General features: G+C 47.0%; 1 protein-coding gene across 7 annotated transcripts in view; it reads right to left on the bottom strand.

Moving 5' to 3' along the window:
* upf3a (UPF3A regulator of nonsense mediated mRNA decay) overlaps window positions 1–19,695 on the bottom strand; it is a 153,402-nt gene that overhangs the window by 74,978 nt on the left and 58,729 nt on the right. For all 7 annotated transcript variants that reach the window (XM_038818912.1, XM_038818913.1, XM_038818915.1 and 4 more), the window contains one exon: window positions 19,317–19,415. In XM_038818912.1, the coding sequence (XP_038674840.1) occupies window positions 19,317–19,415 (99 nt within the window). The remainder of the gene's footprint in view (window positions 1–19,316; window positions 19,416–19,695) is intronic.

Genomic DNA, 19,695 nt, shown 5'->3' with positions numbered 1-19,695 from the left:
AGGAAAGTGACTTGGGCTTTTCCAAATTCGCTTTTGGCTAGGTTTATCACCAAACCCACCTCTTGAAGTCGATCGAATAACTCCATCAGATGTTTCAAATGTTCTTTCCATGTCTGGCTGAAAATTACCAGATCGTCGATGTATACCGCACAATTGGGTAATCCTGAAACAATTTTGTTAGTTAACCGTTGAAATGTGGCTGGGGTGTTTTTTATAACTTTGAATTGGTATATACCATCTGGAGTCCCAAAAGCTGAAATCTCCTTCTCCCTTTCAGGTAAAGATACCTGCCTGTAACCTTTAAGTAAATTCAGTTTGGAAATAAAAGCTGATTATCCCACTTTCTCAATGCAATCCTCCAAACGTGGGATAGGGTAAGAGTCCATTCTTGTAACTGCATTAATCTTTCTATAGTCCACACACAACTGTTGGGTACCGTCTGGTTGGGTACCGTCAGCTCCATTGGCTGCAACCAACTTCAATTATGCCATTTTTAAGCATACTCTCAATCTCTTTGTTAACCTGTGCCAATTTTAAAGGGTTAAGTCTGTATGGATGTTGTTTGACTGGAACAGCATTTCTCACATCTACATCATGTGTAGTACTTCCCAATTTCTCACGACAAACTTGCCCATGTGATGTCCATATCTCTTTCAGGTCAGTTTGTTTTTCCTCTGGAAGGTAACTCAACAATTTATCCCAATTTTTAAGAACATCCTCGTTTTCCAATTTAATTTGAGGTATGTCAAATTCACAGTCATCTGGAGTTGGTTCATCACTTTGAGTTAGAATCATTAAAACCGTCTCCTTTTTCTCTCCTTCCCTTTCAAAGTACCTTTTAAGCACATTCACATGACACACTCTGTAAGTCTTCCTTCTATCTGGTGTTTTTACCACATAATTCACCTCACTTAATTTCCTTTGAATCTGATAACGTCCACAAAACCTAGCTTTTAAAGGTTCACCTACCACTGGTAACAATACTAAAACTTTATCTCCACTGGCAAAACTACAAACTTTGGATTTCTTGTCCGCTACCCGTTTCATCGCATTTTTTGCAACTTTTAAATGTTGTCTAGCCAATTCACCTGCTCTATTTCATCATTCCCTAAAATTTGACACGTAATCCAAAAATGTAATTTCCGATTTCTAACTCACCAATTTTTCCTTAATCAATTTAAGTGGTCCTCTTACCTCATGACCAAAAATTAGTTCAAAAGATCTGAATTTGGTTGACTCAGGTGCATCCCTAATTGTAAACAGTCCAAATGGAATTCCATTATCCCAATCGTCTGGATAATCTTGACAATAAGCCCTCAACATTGTCTTTAATGTCTGATGCCACCTTTCTAACGCTCCCTGCGATTCTGGATGATACGCAGTTGATTTAAATTGTTTTATTCCTCAGCTATCCATAACTTCTTTGAATAACCTTGAGGTAAAATTTGATCCTTGATCCGATTGTATTTCTGTGGGTAGTCCATGTCTAGTAAAGAATTTAAGTAACTCCTCTACAATCTTTTTAGCTGTAATATTACGTACTGGAATGGCCTCTGGAAACCTAGTAGACACATCCATTATAGTCAAAAGATATTGATTCCCACTTTTTGTTTTACGAAGCGGTCCTACGCAATCAATTAGGACCCTTGTAGAAGGTTCCTCAAATACTGGAATGGGAATTAAGGGTGCTGGTTTTATCACCGCTTGAGGTTTCCCTATCACTTGACATGTGTGACATGATTGACAAAATTTAACTACATCTTTATGTCGTCCAGGCCAAAAAAAATGTTTTTGGATTTCAGCTTGAGTTTTTCTTATTCCCAAATGACCTCCCACTGGTACCTCATGTGCAACTTGCAACATCTCCTTTCTCTACCCTACTGGTAATACTACTTGATGAACTTCTGCCCACTTTTCATCCGCCTGCATATGTAAAGGTCTCCATTTTCTCATCAGACATCACTTTTACGGTAATAACACTTTGATATACTCGCAGATTCCTCTTCCATGTATGCTTTCTGATACATCTGGTTTATTTCCACATCTTTCCATTGTAACTCCGCCAATTTTCCTGAACTAAAAATATTCGCCTCACCCTCCATCTGTTCTTGTTCTTTTTCAACCATCTGATCAAAAATCGTTTATGTTAATTGCACTTCAACTTCATCTTCATTCTTTGATTTCTCCTCTTGTCTTAACATGTGACTCTGTGACCTTGTTACTACACAATCAGGAAAACTCCCAGGATATTCGTCCTTCAACACTTCAGTTGTCTGATTTTCCACTGGCTTATCAATCACAGTAGGCATCACTCCCACCTGTGATCCAGCTATATCATTACCCAAGATAAACTGTATTCTTGGACAAGATACTTTCTCTATTACTCCTACTACCACTTCACCACTCTTCACTGGACTTTCCAACCTTGCCTTATATAATGGAACACCACTCCTCTCACCCTGAATTCCACATATTACCACCTTTTCTGGCAACATTCTTCCCAAACTACAAAACTCTTCATTTCTTACCATTAAAGATAGACTAGCTCACATATCTCTTAAAATGGTGACTTCTTTACCTGCTCCTTCTGATACACATGAGTAAACTTGACCCACACAAGTAAATTATTTAAAGGGATCTGGCACCTTCTTATCAATCACCCCTTGATCAGGATTCTGCACCTCCTTTGCTTCAACTGGGCTTTCCTTCATCACTTTAACAAACCCCACTGTCTTATCCTGTTTTACCACATCAGCCTTCCCAGTGCTTTTCTTCAACCACCAACACTGTGACTTTACATAGCCTAGTTTATTACAGTGAAAACATTTGAAACTTTTCATTTCTTTTCCACCGTCCTGAATTTATTTTTTAGTCTGAAGTACACTCTCCTTATTATCTCCCATCAGATCCCCTTTACCTTTACCACTTGAGTATTTCTCATGTCCCCAGTTTCTCTCCCTCACAGGCTGAAACTGATGTCGGAAACCAAGCTATGATTTATGAACTAATTCATAATCACCTGCCATTTCTGATGCTAATCTCACAGTTTTAACCCTCTGTTCTTCCACATGAGTTCTCATTACATCAGGAATTGAATTTTTAAACTCCTCCAAAAGTATAATTTCTCTAAGAGCTTCATACGTTTGGCTTTACGCCTGCCAATTTTAACTGACTGTCATGTTCAATGGCCATTTTCTGAAGTTCAAACTCTCTCTATCTTTTTCCCTGATCTGTATCTCCCTTTCTCTTTCTTTTTCCTCTATCTCTTTCGTATTCAAGCTGCTTTAAATCTTTCTCATGTTCCATTTGTTTAATTTGTAACTGAATTTTTGCCATTTCCTATGAGTCAAACTGTATCTCAGGAAACTTTAAATGCTTAGCTACCACCATAATTACCTCATCTTTTTGCCTTTTGTTAGGTAATGTTAACTGCAATATTTTTGCCAACTCTAACAGTCTGCTTTTAGTCTTTGTTCGTAGGGTACTGCTTGTGACCGTCTCCACCCCCAAAAACTTCTGAGCCTCTGAAGGGCCATTGTCCGCAACAGACTCCCTACTTAAACTAGAATACCACACCTGAAAAGCAACCACAATATGCTCAACCCTCACTGTCTTTACGTTCACTGAGCCAATCCAATAGATAGACTGTTGTCCCCCTCAAGCCCCCAATTTGTTATGGGCCAGAGTTTATAGAACCCCAGAGTGTATCATGGAGTTCACCTGACCCACAACCTTTAATAGATTGTGGTATGGGGAGCACACGGCCCTTTCTACAGGTGTGGTACAGCAGAAATGGAAAGGTATTTTTTAAAGCAAAACAATGTTTATTCTATGAACTCAAGTTAACTTTTTTAAAACATACAGTGAACATCTTAGCAACCATTAATTCAAATACAACCCCCAAAGACTACAACACTATCTCCCGTACCAGCCTCCCCGAACAGGCGCCGGAATGTGGCGACTAGGGGCTTTTCACAGTAACTTCATTTGAAGCCTACTCGTGACAATAAGCGATTTTCATTTCATTCACTAAGTAATCCTTTAAGCTTTCCTTTTAACATCCATAAGACTTAAAAAATAACTTTTAACAGAGGCACATCAGGTTAAAGTCACTACTGAGAGCGGTTATTAGTTTTAAATCACCAAAGGATCGATTTACAATGTTTAGATTACAGAGAGAGAGACTAATACCCCTTCTGGCTGTGGCTGCAGCTATCTAGCTCTGAAAACGAAACTAAAACACACCCTGCAGCAAACAGCCTAAATCAAACTTATAAAGCTGACAGACAGCCCAGCTCCACCCACTCTCTGACATCACTGCAGTAATAAACACCCATTTCTTAAAGATCCTCTCACTACAGACATTGAGAAAAACAACTCCTTATATGGAATGGAGATTGACGGGTATCTTTTGAATGTATAAAGACTGTAGCTTTCTGCGCTCGGCGCGCTTTCCTCTCTCTCCTGTAGAGAGAGGAAGGTGTCCTCTGCAGAGTTAAGAAATAAACTAACTTGCTCTTATTCATGACTGATTGTTTCTGAGTTTTCCTTTTTCCCACCACAGTTCTTGGCGACGAAGGATGGGATCCCGTGCTTGAGATAGACACTGGGAGATTCCGGGGAGGCGTTAGCGCTGACACCTTGAGGGCTTTTCACCTCATCTCAAACGCTTCAATTGGCCATCAGCGTGAGAGGACCAGGAATTACTGTGTCACCTCAACACCGGGATCTGGACTGAAATCTGTAGTAAGGAATTGCTCTATTATTAATTATAGACAGTGGTGAACAGTCTCACAGTGATGGGTGGATTTAGACTTGGATCTATCAAACAGGTTGGACCTGTAAAAATACCTAAACGAAAGGTATTGGTTTGCTGGTTTAGGAAAGCCAAGCCACCTAAGCGGACGCGCTTACGTGCGGGAGGCTCCAGAGGAAAATCAAGTCACAAAGGATAAGGTCGCTGTGAGTCTGGGTCACAAGTAAGAGACCGGTCATGGGTAATAGCAATGGGAAAAAACAAACAAATGCTGCAAGTTTAAATAGCCCTAATATACGATACATGGTTACTAATTATGGACAAGACTCGGTGAGTCAAGTAAAAATGTGGGTGAAGGTGTGTGGTTTTCCTGAAGGAGGAAGTTTTAGTTTAAGACAATTGGAATTTTTAAAAACTCAGTTAGAACAGAGGGCAAAAGAAAATGGAAAGAAAAGCAAAAGGAAAAGAGAAACAATAAATTGGGCGGCTTACGGTGTGTGGAAAACAGAGGCAGAAATAAGAAATAGACGATCACAGGCGAAACCCAAAGAAACTGCAAATAAAACCAACTCTCTTCAGTGTGTTAAGTCTATTTCAGGTCACCCCATTCCGGATGATCCCGACCTGGATGGCTGCCTCCCACGCCCAACGGCTCCTCCACAAGTGGCCCCCACGAACCCAGGCCAACAGTCGCGACCGAGCCCTCCATCATATAGTGAACCCCCTCGGGGAACGCCTGAGACGTCCATGGGAACTCTACCGTCAGGAGCTGACCGTCACCCCCTTTACCCAGATATCAGTACCATGACTACATCTGACTCCCCAGTAGCTCACCATACCTGGAGTAAGGCGTCGTGCAGACCTAAATCTGCCCTTCCAGATGCACCAGAACCGTTTAATTATCACAAAGGCGACGAAGAAAGGGAAGGAGACAGTAAATTTCTCAGCAGTGTCCTCAATGCTCCAATGATAGAGGTGGCGGGCCCGGAAGGACAACCGATACTTGTCCACAGACCGTGGCCAATGAAAGACATTGAATTTGCCTATGAACAACTCCCGGATCCCAGAGAAGCTGGAAGCCAGACGTTTGCAGGCGAGGTATGCAAGTTCTGCCTCGAGTTTCACCCCACGTCTGATGAGATGCGGCAATTATTGGGGAGGAAATTGGGCGCAGACATCTCCAAGATCCAGATGATAATGTACGAGCTCGCCAAGTTCAACCAGACCATGCAGATAATGTGCCTTATAACGCCTTTGTTACAGGTCTGGCGGACGCCTGTCAAACTGCCTTTCCGGTAAGAATGGACATGACAAAAATTGCCATGTGTAAGCAGCGTGACGGTGAAACTGTGTCCCAGTACCTGACCCGGCTCACAGAAGTCCATAACGCTCATAGTGGACTTACACCACCAGCTGACATGAATATAGCTGAAGTGACTCCGTATGAGGCACATCTGCGGAACAGTTTTATGAATGGATTAAGTGAGGACATCGCTAAGAAGGTGAAAAATACATGTATTACATGGGACACAGGGAAACTCAACTTAATCGAACAACACGCCATACATGCTGAAAAGCTACTGACACAAGAAAAGGCGAAGCGAAACAAAAGGAGGAAGGATCAGAGTCACCAAGCACAGCTAACTATTATGCAGATGGTGACAAAGGTTGCAGAAGGTCAGCAACGAGGAAGAGGAAGAGGACGGACAAGAGGAAGAGGCAGGGGAGGTCGAGGGCGAGGACGCGGTAAGACGGATGGGTGTTTCACGTGCGGAAGCAAGGACCACTGGGCAAGAGACTGCCCAACAAAGAGACAAGAAGGGCCAAGAGACGATGATGACAATGGTAATTGACAAAGGGGAGAGGACAAAGGAGGTATGCCTGAAGGAGAGGGTGAGTCCAAAACCTTGATGCTTTGCAATGAAGAACTGCTTAAGCTAACCTTTTGTACTAACGTTCTTCAAAACTTTACACAGACTATAGAGAGTGTGATGCACGAATCCAAGGAGTTAAATTTGACGCCAGACCTCTGATGTATATTTATGAATGGAGATTGACTCCAGCGGCAGTGAGTTCAGTAAACCGAGCACTCATGGGAGAAGCACGCGAACGCGTTAACCCTATTAACACTGACTTTATGTCCAAAGAGAATCTGCACTGCACCGCACACATTCACTTGGGAGGACCAGATAATCGATATGAGAATGAATGGCTCGGGAAGTTGCAAAAGTCTGAGGTGCTGCTGATACGGGAGTTATATTGGGATGAGCATAGGTGCGCTGCAAGTATAGACCTGTCTAGAATACGTCTGAGATCAGGAGTACCACACCCCTTTACAATAGAAGGGTCACACCACCATGTATCGTTAGCGAAAGGGCGAAATAGACAATGGAAAGATTTGGGACCGTGGGTCCTTAAAAATCTCAAATCTGACACTGCTCTCAGACACAACTGTGTTCAGTACTCAGTACGAGTATGCGAGCTTATAAAAAGAATCTTAACTGGCTATCTCAGGCAGAGAGAGTGGTGGAAATAGTCCCCGCCTCGGACCAGAGCCATAGGGGAACAACCTGGAGTTTTGTACAAATTACTGCCGATGACCCGCGACTGCAGATAGTTCCGGGGAAACTTTGGGCAAAGGGAAAACATGATGTGGGTCTAATACACGATTGTGAGCCCGTAAAGATTACACCAAAGTCTGACCATAGACCATGCAGAGCACTGTATCCGCTAAAACCCGAAGCAGTAGAAGGGATCACCCCCGTATTCAATTCACTATTGAAGGCGGGAGTCATAGTACCCTGCGAAAACTCACCAGTGCGTACACCGATTTTCCCTGTAAAAAAGGCGACTCTCCCGGGAGAACCCGAGGGATGGAGGTTTGTACAGGCCTTGCAGGCAGTCAATGATGCTGTTATGGCCAGAGCCCTGAATGTTCCGAATCCATATACCATTTTGGCACAGATCCCACCCGGGAGCAGGTGGTTCTCCGTAGTAGACCTCGCTAATGCATTCTTTAGCATTCCTGTTCACCCAGACAGTCAGTACTGGTTTGCTTTTTCATTGAAGGGAAGTTCTTATACATTTACAAGGTTATGTCAGGGATATTGTGAATCGCCCACCATCTACAACGAAACATTAAAAAAGAGTTTGGACAATGTTTAGAGCGACAAAGACGGTCACAGACCCAGGGGGGCGGTATGTCATGGTCAGCGGGGCCCTGGATGGGGCACCGGTAGTTCTAGTCAACATGTACGCGCCCAACTGGGACGACACGAGTTTCATCAAAAAGACCATGGCAGAAATCCCGGACATAGCGACGCATCGACTAATCGTGGGGGTGGACTTCAACTGTGTACAGGATCCAAAGATGGACAGATCAATCCCCAAAACGAGGAAAACCTCAAGCATGGCAAGGGAACTCAGTCACTTTATGGAGCAGATGGGAGCAGTGGACCCCTGGAGGTTCGCCCACCCGGGGGAGAAAGAATTCTCCTTCTTCTCCCCAGTACACAACGTGTTCACCAGAATTGACTTCTTTGTGGTGGGGAAAACGGTGCTTCCAGGGATAGACAAAGTGGAATACTCCGCAATTGTGATATCAGACCACGCTCCATACTACATGGACGTGCGGCTAGAGACGGGAAGGGCCCAGCGCCCCACATGGAGGTTGGACGGTGCCTGACTAGCTGACAAGGCCTTCAGCGAAAGGATAGCGCGGGCCATAGCAGAGTACACGGAGAACAACCAAAACGGGAGGTCTCACCCTCCACGTTCTGGGAAGCGCTTAAGGCCGTACTAAGAGGGGGAATCATTGCCTTCAAAGCGCGAAGAGATAGGGAGGAAAGGGTGGCTAGGCAGAAGCTGGTCGACTCCATACTGGAGGTAGACCGTAAATACTCCGAGGCCCCGACCGTAGAGCTCCTGGTGGAGAGGAAAGAACTACAAAGGAACTTTGACCTGCTCTCCACCAGGAAAGCAGTGCACCAACTCCGCCAGATGCGCGGGACCCTGTACGAACACGGAGACAAAGCCAGCCGCCTGTTGGCACACCAGCTGAGAAAGCAGGCAGCCACCAGAGAAATTGCGCAAATCAGGGGTACCGGAGGCACGCTGGAAACAGAACCAGAGAGGATTAACAAAACCTTCAAGGCCTTCTACCAAGAGCTGTGCACCTCAGAGCCCCCAACGGGGAAGGCTGGGATGAACCGGTTCCTTGATGGACTGGACATACCAGTCGTGGGAGAGGGCAGAAAATGGGACCTGGAAGCACCACTAGCACTGGGAGAGATCATGGACAGCATTAGCTCCATGCAGACGGGGAAGGCGCCGGGACCGGACGTATTCCCGGCGGACTTCTACAAAAAATTCGCGACAGCGCTGGCCCCGCACCTGCGGGAGATGTTCACAGACTCGCTAGCTAGGTGCACACTGCCAGCCACGTTAGCACAGGCCTCAATCTCGCTGATACCTAAGAAAGACAAAGACCCAATGGAATGTGGGTCATACAGACCCATATCTCTGCTGAACGCAGACGCCAAAATACTGGCCAAAATCCTAGGCAAAAGGCTAGAAGACTGTGTACCTGAGGTGGTCACAGAGGACCAGACGGGCTTCGTCAAAGGTAGACAGCTTGCCTCGAACATCAGGAGCCTGCTGAACGTGATAATGACCCCCTCCGGGGAGAGAACACAAAAGGTGATCATCTCCCTGGACGCAGAAAAGGCCTTCGACAGAGTCGAATGGAAATACCTCATAGAGGTACTGGAGCGGTTCGGGCTTGGAACAGGGTTCACCGCTTGGGTAAAGCTCCTATACAACGCTCCCATGGCGAGCGTACGGACCAACAATACCAACTCCCAATACTTCCAGCTGCACAGGGGCACCAGACAAGGATGCCCACTGTCCCCGCTGCTGTTCGCACTAGCAATCGAACCGCTAGCAATCGCGCTCAGGGCAGCAAAAAATTGGAGGGGGATCCGAAAGGGAGGCAGAGAGCACAGAGTCTCACTCTATGCAGATGATCTGCTCCTCTACATCTCGGACCCACAAAGCAGCAGGGACGGAATCATCGCGCTCCTGAAAGAGTTTGGAGCCTTCTCGGGCTACAAACTCAACATGAGCAAAAGCGAGATCTTCCCAGTACACCCGCAAGGGGGGGGGGGGGGGGGGGGGGGGGGGGGGGGGCGAGGGAGGCAGCACTAAAGGGGCTGCCGTTCAAACAAGCCTGACACAAATTCCGCTACCTGGGGATCCAAATAGCCCATTACTGGAAAGGGATCCACAAATGGAACCTCACCAGCCTGACGGAGGAAGTAAAAAAGGACCTGAAAAGATGGAACACACTCCCACTCTCCCTCGCGGGGAGAGTCCAGACGATCAAAATGAACGTACTGCCCAGGTTCCTCTTCCTGTTTAGATCCATTCCGATCTACATCCCCAAGGCCTTTTTCAAAGCGCTGGACAAACTTATCATGGCGTTCATATGGGGGGGGTAAAAATGCTAGGATCCCAAAGAAGGTCCTACAAAAAACAAAATCCAGGGGGGGGCTAGGCCTCCCGAACCTACAATTCTACCACTGGGCGGCAACAGCCGAGCGAGTAAGGGGATGGATCCAGGAGCCAGAAGCCGAGTGGGTGCGTGTGGAGGAGGCCTCCTGCATGGAGACCTCCCTCCGGGCCCTCGCCACGGTAGCACTCCCATCCCCACCCAAAAAACACTCCAGCAGCCCAGTGGTGACAGCCACCCTCCAATCCTGGAACCAACTGCGGCAGCAATTTGGCCTGACCAAAATGTCGGACAAGGCTCCCATCTGCAACAACCATAGGTTCACACCAGCACTGACTGACGCCACCTTCAAAAGGTGGAGGCAGGACGGGGGGACACTGACAGTCAGGGACCTATACACGGACGACAGGATCGCTACACTGGACGAACTGACAGAGAAATTTCGACTAGCCGGGGGGAACGAGCTACGGTACCTGCAGCTCAAAACCTTCTTATGAAAGGAGACAAGGACGTACCCACAACCGCCACGACAGACACTACTGGAAGACCTACTGGACGCAAGTATCCTAGAGAAAGGGAACTGTAGCGACATGTATGACCAACTGGTAGAAAGGGACGACACCGTACTGGACGCAACAAGAATGAAATGGGAGGATGACCTGGGGATTGAGATAGGGTGGGGACTCTGGAGCGAAGCACTGCATAGGGTCAACTCCACCTCCACGTGCGCAAGGCTCAGCCTGACGCAACTAAAAGTGGTACATAGAGCCCACTTAACAAGAAACCGTATGAGTAGGTTCTTCCCGGAGGTGGAGGACAGATGTGAATGGTGCCAAAGAGGCCCGGCCAACCACGCCAACATGTTCTGGTCTTGCCCCAGACTTGTGGAGTACTGGACAGCCTTCTTCGAGGCTATGTCCAAAGTGGTGGGGGTGAGGGTGGAGCCACGCCCGATAGTGGCGGTCTTCGGGGTTTCAGACCAGTCAGATCTATTCCTGGGGAGGAGGGCGGACGCCCTTGCCTTTGCCTCCCTGATCGCCCGCCGTAGAATCCTGTTTGGCTGGCGGTCAGCAGCACCGCCCAGAGCTGCAGACTGGCTGTCCGACCTCTCGGAATCTCTCCAAACGGAGAAAATCAAATTCGCCATCCGAGGGTCAGACGGCGGCTTCCACAGACCGTGGGAGCCATTCATGCAATTGTTCCGGGGCCTGTTTGTGGCCAACGAACAAGAGGAAGAATAGTTGGGTGGTCAAGAATCAGGGGAAAATGGACGGGAATCGTGGGAAGGTAGCCGGGGGAGGGGGGGGGGGGCTACGGGTTCGTTATGGGGGTTTGTTCGCATGGTTTTACGCTTATTTTTTTTCTTGTTAATATATTGTTTTTGTATTGGAGGGGAGGGGTTACTGTTTTTCTCTGTTGCGATAAAAATTTGTTGTTGAAAACTTGAATAAAAATTATTAAAAAAAAGAGTTTGGAGCCACTAATCCTGCCCCGGGATAAGCCCTCCTACAGTATGTAGACGATTGTCTAATCGCAGCTCCAACCAAGGAGCAGTGTGAGCAAGACACATTGGCACTATTATGCCACCTAGCTGAGGAAGGACACAAGGCAAGCCTTTCAAAATTGCAGTTTGTGCAAGAACAAGTAAAGTTTCTGGGACATTTAATATCTGCCCAGGGTAAGACCTTAGGACAAAGCAGAGTGAAAGCAATCCAAGAAATCCCTAAACCCAGGACTAAAAAACAGTTGATGTCCTTCTTGGGGGTGTGCTCATACTGTACGATATTTATTCCCAACTATGCCGTCCTCGAAGCCCCTCTGAGTGACATAGCCCAAGGGAAGGGCTTGTTAGCCCACAGTACACTCAGCTGGACCCCAGAAGCAGAAAAGGCGTTCAGCAACTTGAAAGTGGCTTTACTGTCTACACCGACCCTAGGAATTCCCAACCCAGATAAACCTTTTACCCAAACGGTAGATGAAAAACGAGACTGCATGACGTCCGTGCTGTTACAAGAGCACGGAGGGAAACTTCGGCCAGTGGCATATTTCTCTGCTAAATTGGACCCAGTAGCAGCGGGACTGCCTACTTGCCTGAGAGCAGTCGCAGCTGCCGAAAAAGCAATAGCAGTCTCTAGAGATATCGTGGGATACAGTGAATTAACTTTGTTGGTACCACATGCAGTCTCACTACTTCTCCTAGAGCAAAAAATAGCTCATATGTCTGCGGCAAGGTGGTTAAGATATAACACGGTCCTGCTGGAAATGCCAAACATTACAGCGAACAGGTGTACCATACTTAACCCCGCCACTCTTCTTCCCACCGCAGGTGATGGGGAACCACATGATTGTGTTGCTAGTTTGTAAACTAATGAAGTTTGTAGTCCGCGACCTGACTTGCAGGATACCCCCCTACAAAATCCCGACATGGAACTGTTTGTGGATGGGTCTGCGTTCAGAGATCGAGAAGCGGGCCAGAACTGTGTGGGGTATGCCATAGTCACATCACACAACATACTAAAAGCAGAGCCACTTCCTAGACACCTCTCCGCACAAGCTGCGGAACTGATAGCCCTTACAGAAGCATGTAAACTTGTAGAAGGCAAGTCTGTTACTATCTACACAGACAGTAGATATGCCTTTGGGGTGACTCATGATTTCGGAACCTTGTGGAAACAGGGGATTCTTAACATCAACAGGCAAACCAATCACGCACCATGGGCTGATTTCTGATCTCTTGGACGCAGTCCTCTTACCTAAGTGTATTGCAGTCTGTAAGTGTGACGCACATACAGGGAAAACCGATCCAGTCTCACAGGGAAATGCAAGGGAGGATGCAGCAGCGAAAGCAGCAGCGCGAAAACCTATCAGTGATAACGTAAACATGCCAATACTAACAGTTCCTATCCCAGTAAGAAGTCTTACAACACCAGGTTAAAGTCCAACAGGTTTGTTTCAAACACGAGCTTTCGGAGCACGGCTCCTTCTTCAGTTCCTATCCCAACAGCGGACATACAAGACCTGCAAACATAAGCCTCACGGGAAGAAAATAAAGAATGGTCAAAGGCAGGGGGTAAGGTAAAAGAAGGGGTATGGTACGGCCCCAATGATAAGCCATGTCTACCGAGAGCGCTATTTCCTCATTATGCTAAGTTGACACACGGCAAGGACCATGTGTCAAAAGGAGGGATGTTCAATAGTATCGCTGTACATTGGTACACCAGAGGCTTTACTAGTTACTCCCAGAAATTTTGTGAACAATGTGTTATTTGTGCTACCAATAATGTGGGGAGAGGAATTAAGATAAGCCCAGGGGCGCACCCAGAACCACTGAGACCCTTCGAGCATATTCAAATGGACTTTATTGAGCTAACCCCAAGTGAAGGGAAGAAATACTGCCTAGCGATGGTTGACATGTTCTCTAAGTGGGTAAAGGTGTTCCCTACAGCCAAACAAGATGCTAGTGCAGTAACCAAGGCCATGTTAACTGAAATTATTCCACGATGGGGCATCCCAGAGAAAATCAGCAGTGATAATGGCACTCCATTTGTAAACCAGGCTCTTAAGCAGGTAGGAGAATACCTAGGCATTGATCTAAGGCAACACTGTGCATACCATCCAGCGAGTGGAGGAGCGGTAGAAAGGGAAAATGCCACTCTGAAAAATAAGCTAGCAAAGTGTTGCGATGAAATGGGAATACCATGGACGAAAGCCCTGCCCGTAGTACTAATGTACATGAGGACTAGGGTCAGAGGTAGAGCCAATTTAAGTCCATTTGAAATATTATTCGGCAGACCACCCAACACTGAAATTGGGCCAAAACCCGTCGTGAGGACCCTGACTAGCCATTGTGAGGATGAAATGTTACGTTACTGTACAAAACTCTCTGCGATTTTATCTCAGGTGCAAGCTCAAGTGAAGGAAGCCCTGCCACGACCGGCTGAGGGGAAGTTGCATGACCTGCAGCCAGGCGACTGGGTAGTGGTGAAAGACTTCAGGAGGAAGAGCTGGAGAGCTAGACGGTGGCTGGGACCATTCCAGGTGCTCCTTGTGACGCAGACAGCAATAAAGGTAGCAGAAAGAGCAACGTGGATTCACGCTAGTCATTGTAAGCAGGTGCCGGAGCCCCAGCTCACACCGGACAAGTCAACATGAAAGGGGTAATGTCGCTTATCATGATGCTTATGCTGGAACTGGTAATGGGAAAAGCGTATTGGGCTGGAGAGGTTACAGTGACATTAACCAGAGGAGAGACAGGCACATTTACGTGTGACCCGTGGCCCTATGACTCTAAATACTTGCGAGATGATAAGTACTTATGCCGAGACCCCTGTGGCCCATACAACTGGAACCTGGTGGTGGCGACCACGGCGAAAGGACTCCCCAAAACTGGACCAAGCATCTGCCAATGCCTACAGAAAGCAGCTATAGCAAACCTGTCCCGCAGTTACCGGATGTTGAAACTATCTGACCCAACAGCAGCAAGGGAACAAGTTGACTTAGAGGAGGCAAACCAGTGGATACCTCCATTCGAGAATGAACTGTCAATAGACTAATCTTCTGTATCATATAGCTATAATGACAACCTGTTTCCCATTTTATGTATCAAAGATTAATGATGGTATTATTGAAAAATCTACAGGAGTACGATAATACCTGATATATGTTCTTTGAGCAAACATTTGTTTACCAATAAGGGAATGTAGATACTGCTTAGGTGACTGGCTGCGATTAAAATTTTGATAGATGTTGTCATTAGGATGACAAAAAAGAGGGAATTGTAATGGACAATTTTAATACTTAATATTGAATAACTGCTTAATAGTGTGATTAAGTAAAGCTGCAGGCGTTTGTGTGTGTGTGTGTGCAAGGTTAGAGAGAGAGAGAGAGAAACTGATATTCCAGCTGTCTGAAGGTCGAGATAGTAAAGCTAGAAGAAAAACAACTCCTTATATGGAATGGAGATTGACTGGTATCTTTTGAATGTATAAAGACTGAAGCTTGCTGCGCTCGGCGCGCTTTCCTCTCTCTCCTGTATAGAGAGGAGGGTGTCCTCTGCAGAGTTAAGAAATAAACTAACTTGCTCTTATTCACGACTGATTGTTTCTGAGTTTTCCTTTTTCCCACCACACCTGCCAGGGGCCTTCCAACACTAGCTACAGCTCGCCTCCATCACGATCGACCAGTCCCGGCCGCACAACCTCGCAACCGCGTCGATGACGCTGAAAGTCGAGGGGCACAAGACATCATGCCTTCTTGACTCCGGGAGCACAGAGAGCTTGATCCATGCCAATACGCTGTTCCCTCGCGGCACACCCCATCACACAACGAATATCCCTGGCCTCCGGAACCCACTGCGTGGAGATCTGCGGGTACTGCACCACCACACTCACCATCCAGGGCGTAGAGTTCAGCAACTTCCGGCTCTACGTCCTCCCCAACCTCTGTGCTGCCTTGCTACTTAGTCTGGACTTCCAGTGCAAACTCCAAAGTCTCACTCTGAAATTCAGCGGGCCCCCACCACCCCTTACTGTATGTGGTCTCACGACCCTTAAGATCGACCCGCCTTCTCTGTTTGCAAACCTCACCGCGGATTTCAAACCCGTCGCCACCAGGAGCAGACGGTACAGTGCCGAGGACAGGACCTTCATCAGGACTGAGGTCCAGCAGCTGCTGCGGGAAGGCGTCATCGAGGCCAGCAACAGCCCCTGGAGAGCCCAAGTGGTAGTTGTGAAAACTGGGGAGAAAAACAGGATGGTCATTAACTACAGTCAGACCATCAATCGGTACGCGCAACTCGACCCATATCCCCTCCCACGCATATCTGATGTGGTCAATCGGATTGCACAGTACCGGGTCTTCTCGACAGTGGACCTGAAATCTGCCTACCATCAGCTCCCCATTCGCAAGGCGGACCGCCTGTACACTGCGTTTGAAGTGGACTGCCGCCTTTATCACTTCCTTAGGGTTCCCTTCGGCGTCACTAATGGGGTCTCGGTCTTCCAACGGGAGATGGACGGAATGGTTGACCGGTATGGGCTGCGGACCACCTTCCCTTACCTGGTTAACGTAACCATCTGCGGCCATGACCAGCAGGACCATGACACTAACCTTTCCAAATTTCTCCACACCACAAAACTCCTCAACCTTACGTACAACAAGGAGAAGTGCGTGTTCAGCACCAACCGCTTAGCCATCCTCGGCTATGTGGTGCAAAATGGAGTTCTCGGGCCCGACCCCGATCGCATGCGCCCCGTCATGGAACTCCCCCTCCCCCATTGCCACATGCCCCTCAAACGATACCTGGGGTTCTTCTCATACTACGCCCAGTGGGTCCCTAACTACGCGGACAAGGTTCGCCCACTCATTCACTCCACCGCTTTCCCACTGACGGCCGAGGCTCACCAGGCCTTCAACCATATCAGGGCCGACATCGCCAAGGCCACGATGTACGCGGTCGATGAGACGCTCCCCTTCCAAGTCGAGAGCGATGCATCAGACGTCGCTCTGGCCGCCACCCTCAGCCAGGCTGGCAGGCCCGTGGCATTCTTTTCACGCACCTTCCATGCCTCCGAAATTCGGCACTCCTCCGTCGAGAAGGAGGCCCAAGCCATCGTAGAAGCTGTGCAGCACTGGAGGCATTATGTGGCCGGCAGGAGATTCACTCTCCTCACTGACCAACAGTCAGTAGACTTCATGTTCAAGAACACACAGCGGGGCAAGATCAAAAATGATAAAATCTTGAGGTGGAGGATCGAGCTCTCCACCTACAATTACGAGATTTTGTTTTGCCCCGGGTAAGCTCAACGAGCCCCCCGACGCCCTATCCAGGGGTATTGTGCCAGCGCACAAGTGGACCGCCTCCGGACCCTACACAACGCTCTCTGTCACCCAGGGGTCACCCGGTTCTTTCACTTCATAAAGGCCCGCAATCTGCCCTGCTCTATTGAGGAGGTCAGGGCTGTCATCAGAGACTGCCAGGTCTGCGCGGAGTGCAAACCGCACTTCTACCGGCCAGACCTCACGCATCTAGTGAAGGCCTCCCGCCCCTTTGAACGCCTCAGCGTGGATTTCAAAGGGCCCCTCCCCTCCACTAACCGAAACACGTACTTCCTTAACGTGGTCGATGAATACTCCAGATTCCCCTTCGCCGTCCCATGCCCCGATATGACATCTGCCACAGTCATCAAAGCACTCAACACCATCTTCGCCCTGTTCGATCTCCCCGCCTACACCCACAGCGACCGGGGATTCTCCTTTATGAGTGAAGAGCTGCGTCAGTCCCTGCTCAGCAAGGGCATCGCCTCGAGCAGGACGACCAGCTACAACCCCTGGGGAAACGGGCAGGTGGAGCGGGAGAAATGGGACGGTCTGGAAATCCATCCAGCTGGCCCTACGGTCCGAAAATCTCCCGGTCTCCCGTTGGCAGGAGGTCTTCCCCGACGCCCTTCACTCCATCCGATCGCTACTTTGCACTGCGACTAATGCTACCCCCTTGAATATCTCCTTGCCTTTCCCATGAAGTCCACCTCCAGAGTTTCGCTCCCAACATGGCTGGCAGCTCCAGGACCCGTTCTCCTGATCGGCTAAATTTGTGAACTTTCCCCAAAATGTTAACCTTAAAATGCATGTAAATAGTTTTTCCACCACCCCCGCTGGACTCTTTTTTAACAGGGGGTGAATGTGGTAGTCACCACTGTTGTATATATCACATACACAATGTAATACGGTAAGGCTCCTGTACTACAGGTACGGGGGTAGATCCCTACCTGCTGGCGCTGCCCAGTAGGCGGAGTATAAATGTGTGTGCTCACCGAGCTGCAGCCATTTCGGCAGCAGCTACAGGAGGTTACACATCTCTTCTTAATAAAGCCTCGATTACACTCCACTCTCGTCTCGTCGTAATTGATAGTGCATCAATGATGACATCTGATACATTCCAAGATCTGGTGTAGAGAGTAAACGTTCTCTGTTTATGATCCCTCCATCTTGCTATTGCTTACCTAGGCATTGGGCAGATAAAGTTACACTCTGGATCGTAGGGGACATGAAGGCCACTTACAGAATGGCCGGAGATGCTGAACCCAAGGAAATATCTAGCGTAAAAACCCAAAAACATGACAAGTATTTTAAAATTTATATGCAAAATGTTTTCGACAAATTACTTTTTAAATAAGTCTGACAAAAGTCAGAAGCAAGTTATACCATTTTACGTCTTATTAAATACAGTAATTCACAAGATAGGTACAGATGAGGAACATTATACAATCCCCCATCATGGCATGATTTGAGAGGTTTTGCCTCCATTACTCCACCTGCAAGTCTATTTAATTTGTTGATCATAATTTGCGGAAAAAAAACTTTCTGACATTAGTCGTTACTATTACTAATTTGAACTTATGGCTCCTTTGTCTTATTCTCAAGGTTCAGCACTGATGTAAAGTTTAAGATTTTTCTTTACTACACCATGTGTTATGTATCTCAGAATATTACCACCGTTTCTGGCTGGAAAGACCAAATTTCCCTTTAGACTTCTGATATTAGGTTATGGTTCTTGTTTGATCTACAACCAGGACTTGAATATTTACCTTACCTGTGTTACAACTGCACGCAGTCGTCAAAATGTGATCTGCCAGAGCATAAAACAGTTTTAACAATTTGCATTCTACACTAATATCACTAATTTCCTTCAGGGAAGGAAATCTGCCATCCTTACCCGGTCTGGCCTACATGTGACTCCAGACCTTCACAGTGATGTGGTAACTCTTAACTGCCCACCTCTGAAATGGCCTAGCAAGCCACCCAGTTCAAGGGCAATTAGGGATGGGCAACAAATGCTGCCCCAGCCAGCGACACCCACGTCACAAGAACAAATAAAAAAACAATTTTGGCTCAGTAGTCAGCAATCTGTACACTACAATTTTGGCTATGTGGTCAGCATTCGATTAGTTTTGTCACGATTGCTGTGCTGCAGTGATTAATTGAAAAAGTCTTAAATACAGTCTTGACTGTACTCTGCTACTGTTTCAGCTTATGAAGGTCCTAAATAGTTACCTTCTTCGATGCTCCCAGATTTTGCATCTTTCTTTTTGAGTTTCCTTTTAGAAATTTTCTGAAATGGAGCAAATTCAACCACAGCAGGGTATTCCTGGCCTGGAGGTGTTACAATCACAAGAACAATATAGTTCATTGTTTATATAAAGGTACAGCTAAACCAGAATTATTCTTTAATAATGTCAGCATTTCATTTTTGTGCAATAGTAAATTGAAATAATCAAAATATGACTTACAGATGACGACTAAATTGTAATTTGTTATACAATTACACCACACTTCGATTTGGTCTCTATGGTCCAAACAGTGTATGATATATTTTAACTGTCAGACATTTCAAACTTTTGGACTGAAATCCACATGTGATGCACCTTGATGT

This window comes from Scyliorhinus canicula, chromosome 14 (genome assembly GCF_902713615.1).
Source record: "Scyliorhinus canicula chromosome 14, sScyCan1.1, whole genome shotgun sequence".
In the NCBI taxonomy this organism is placed as follows: Eukaryota; Metazoa; Chordata; class Chondrichthyes; order Carcharhiniformes; family Scyliorhinidae; genus Scyliorhinus; species Scyliorhinus canicula.
The sequence above is the reverse complement of the archived record's forward strand: the minus strand, read 5'-3'. Positions and strand labels throughout refer to the sequence as shown.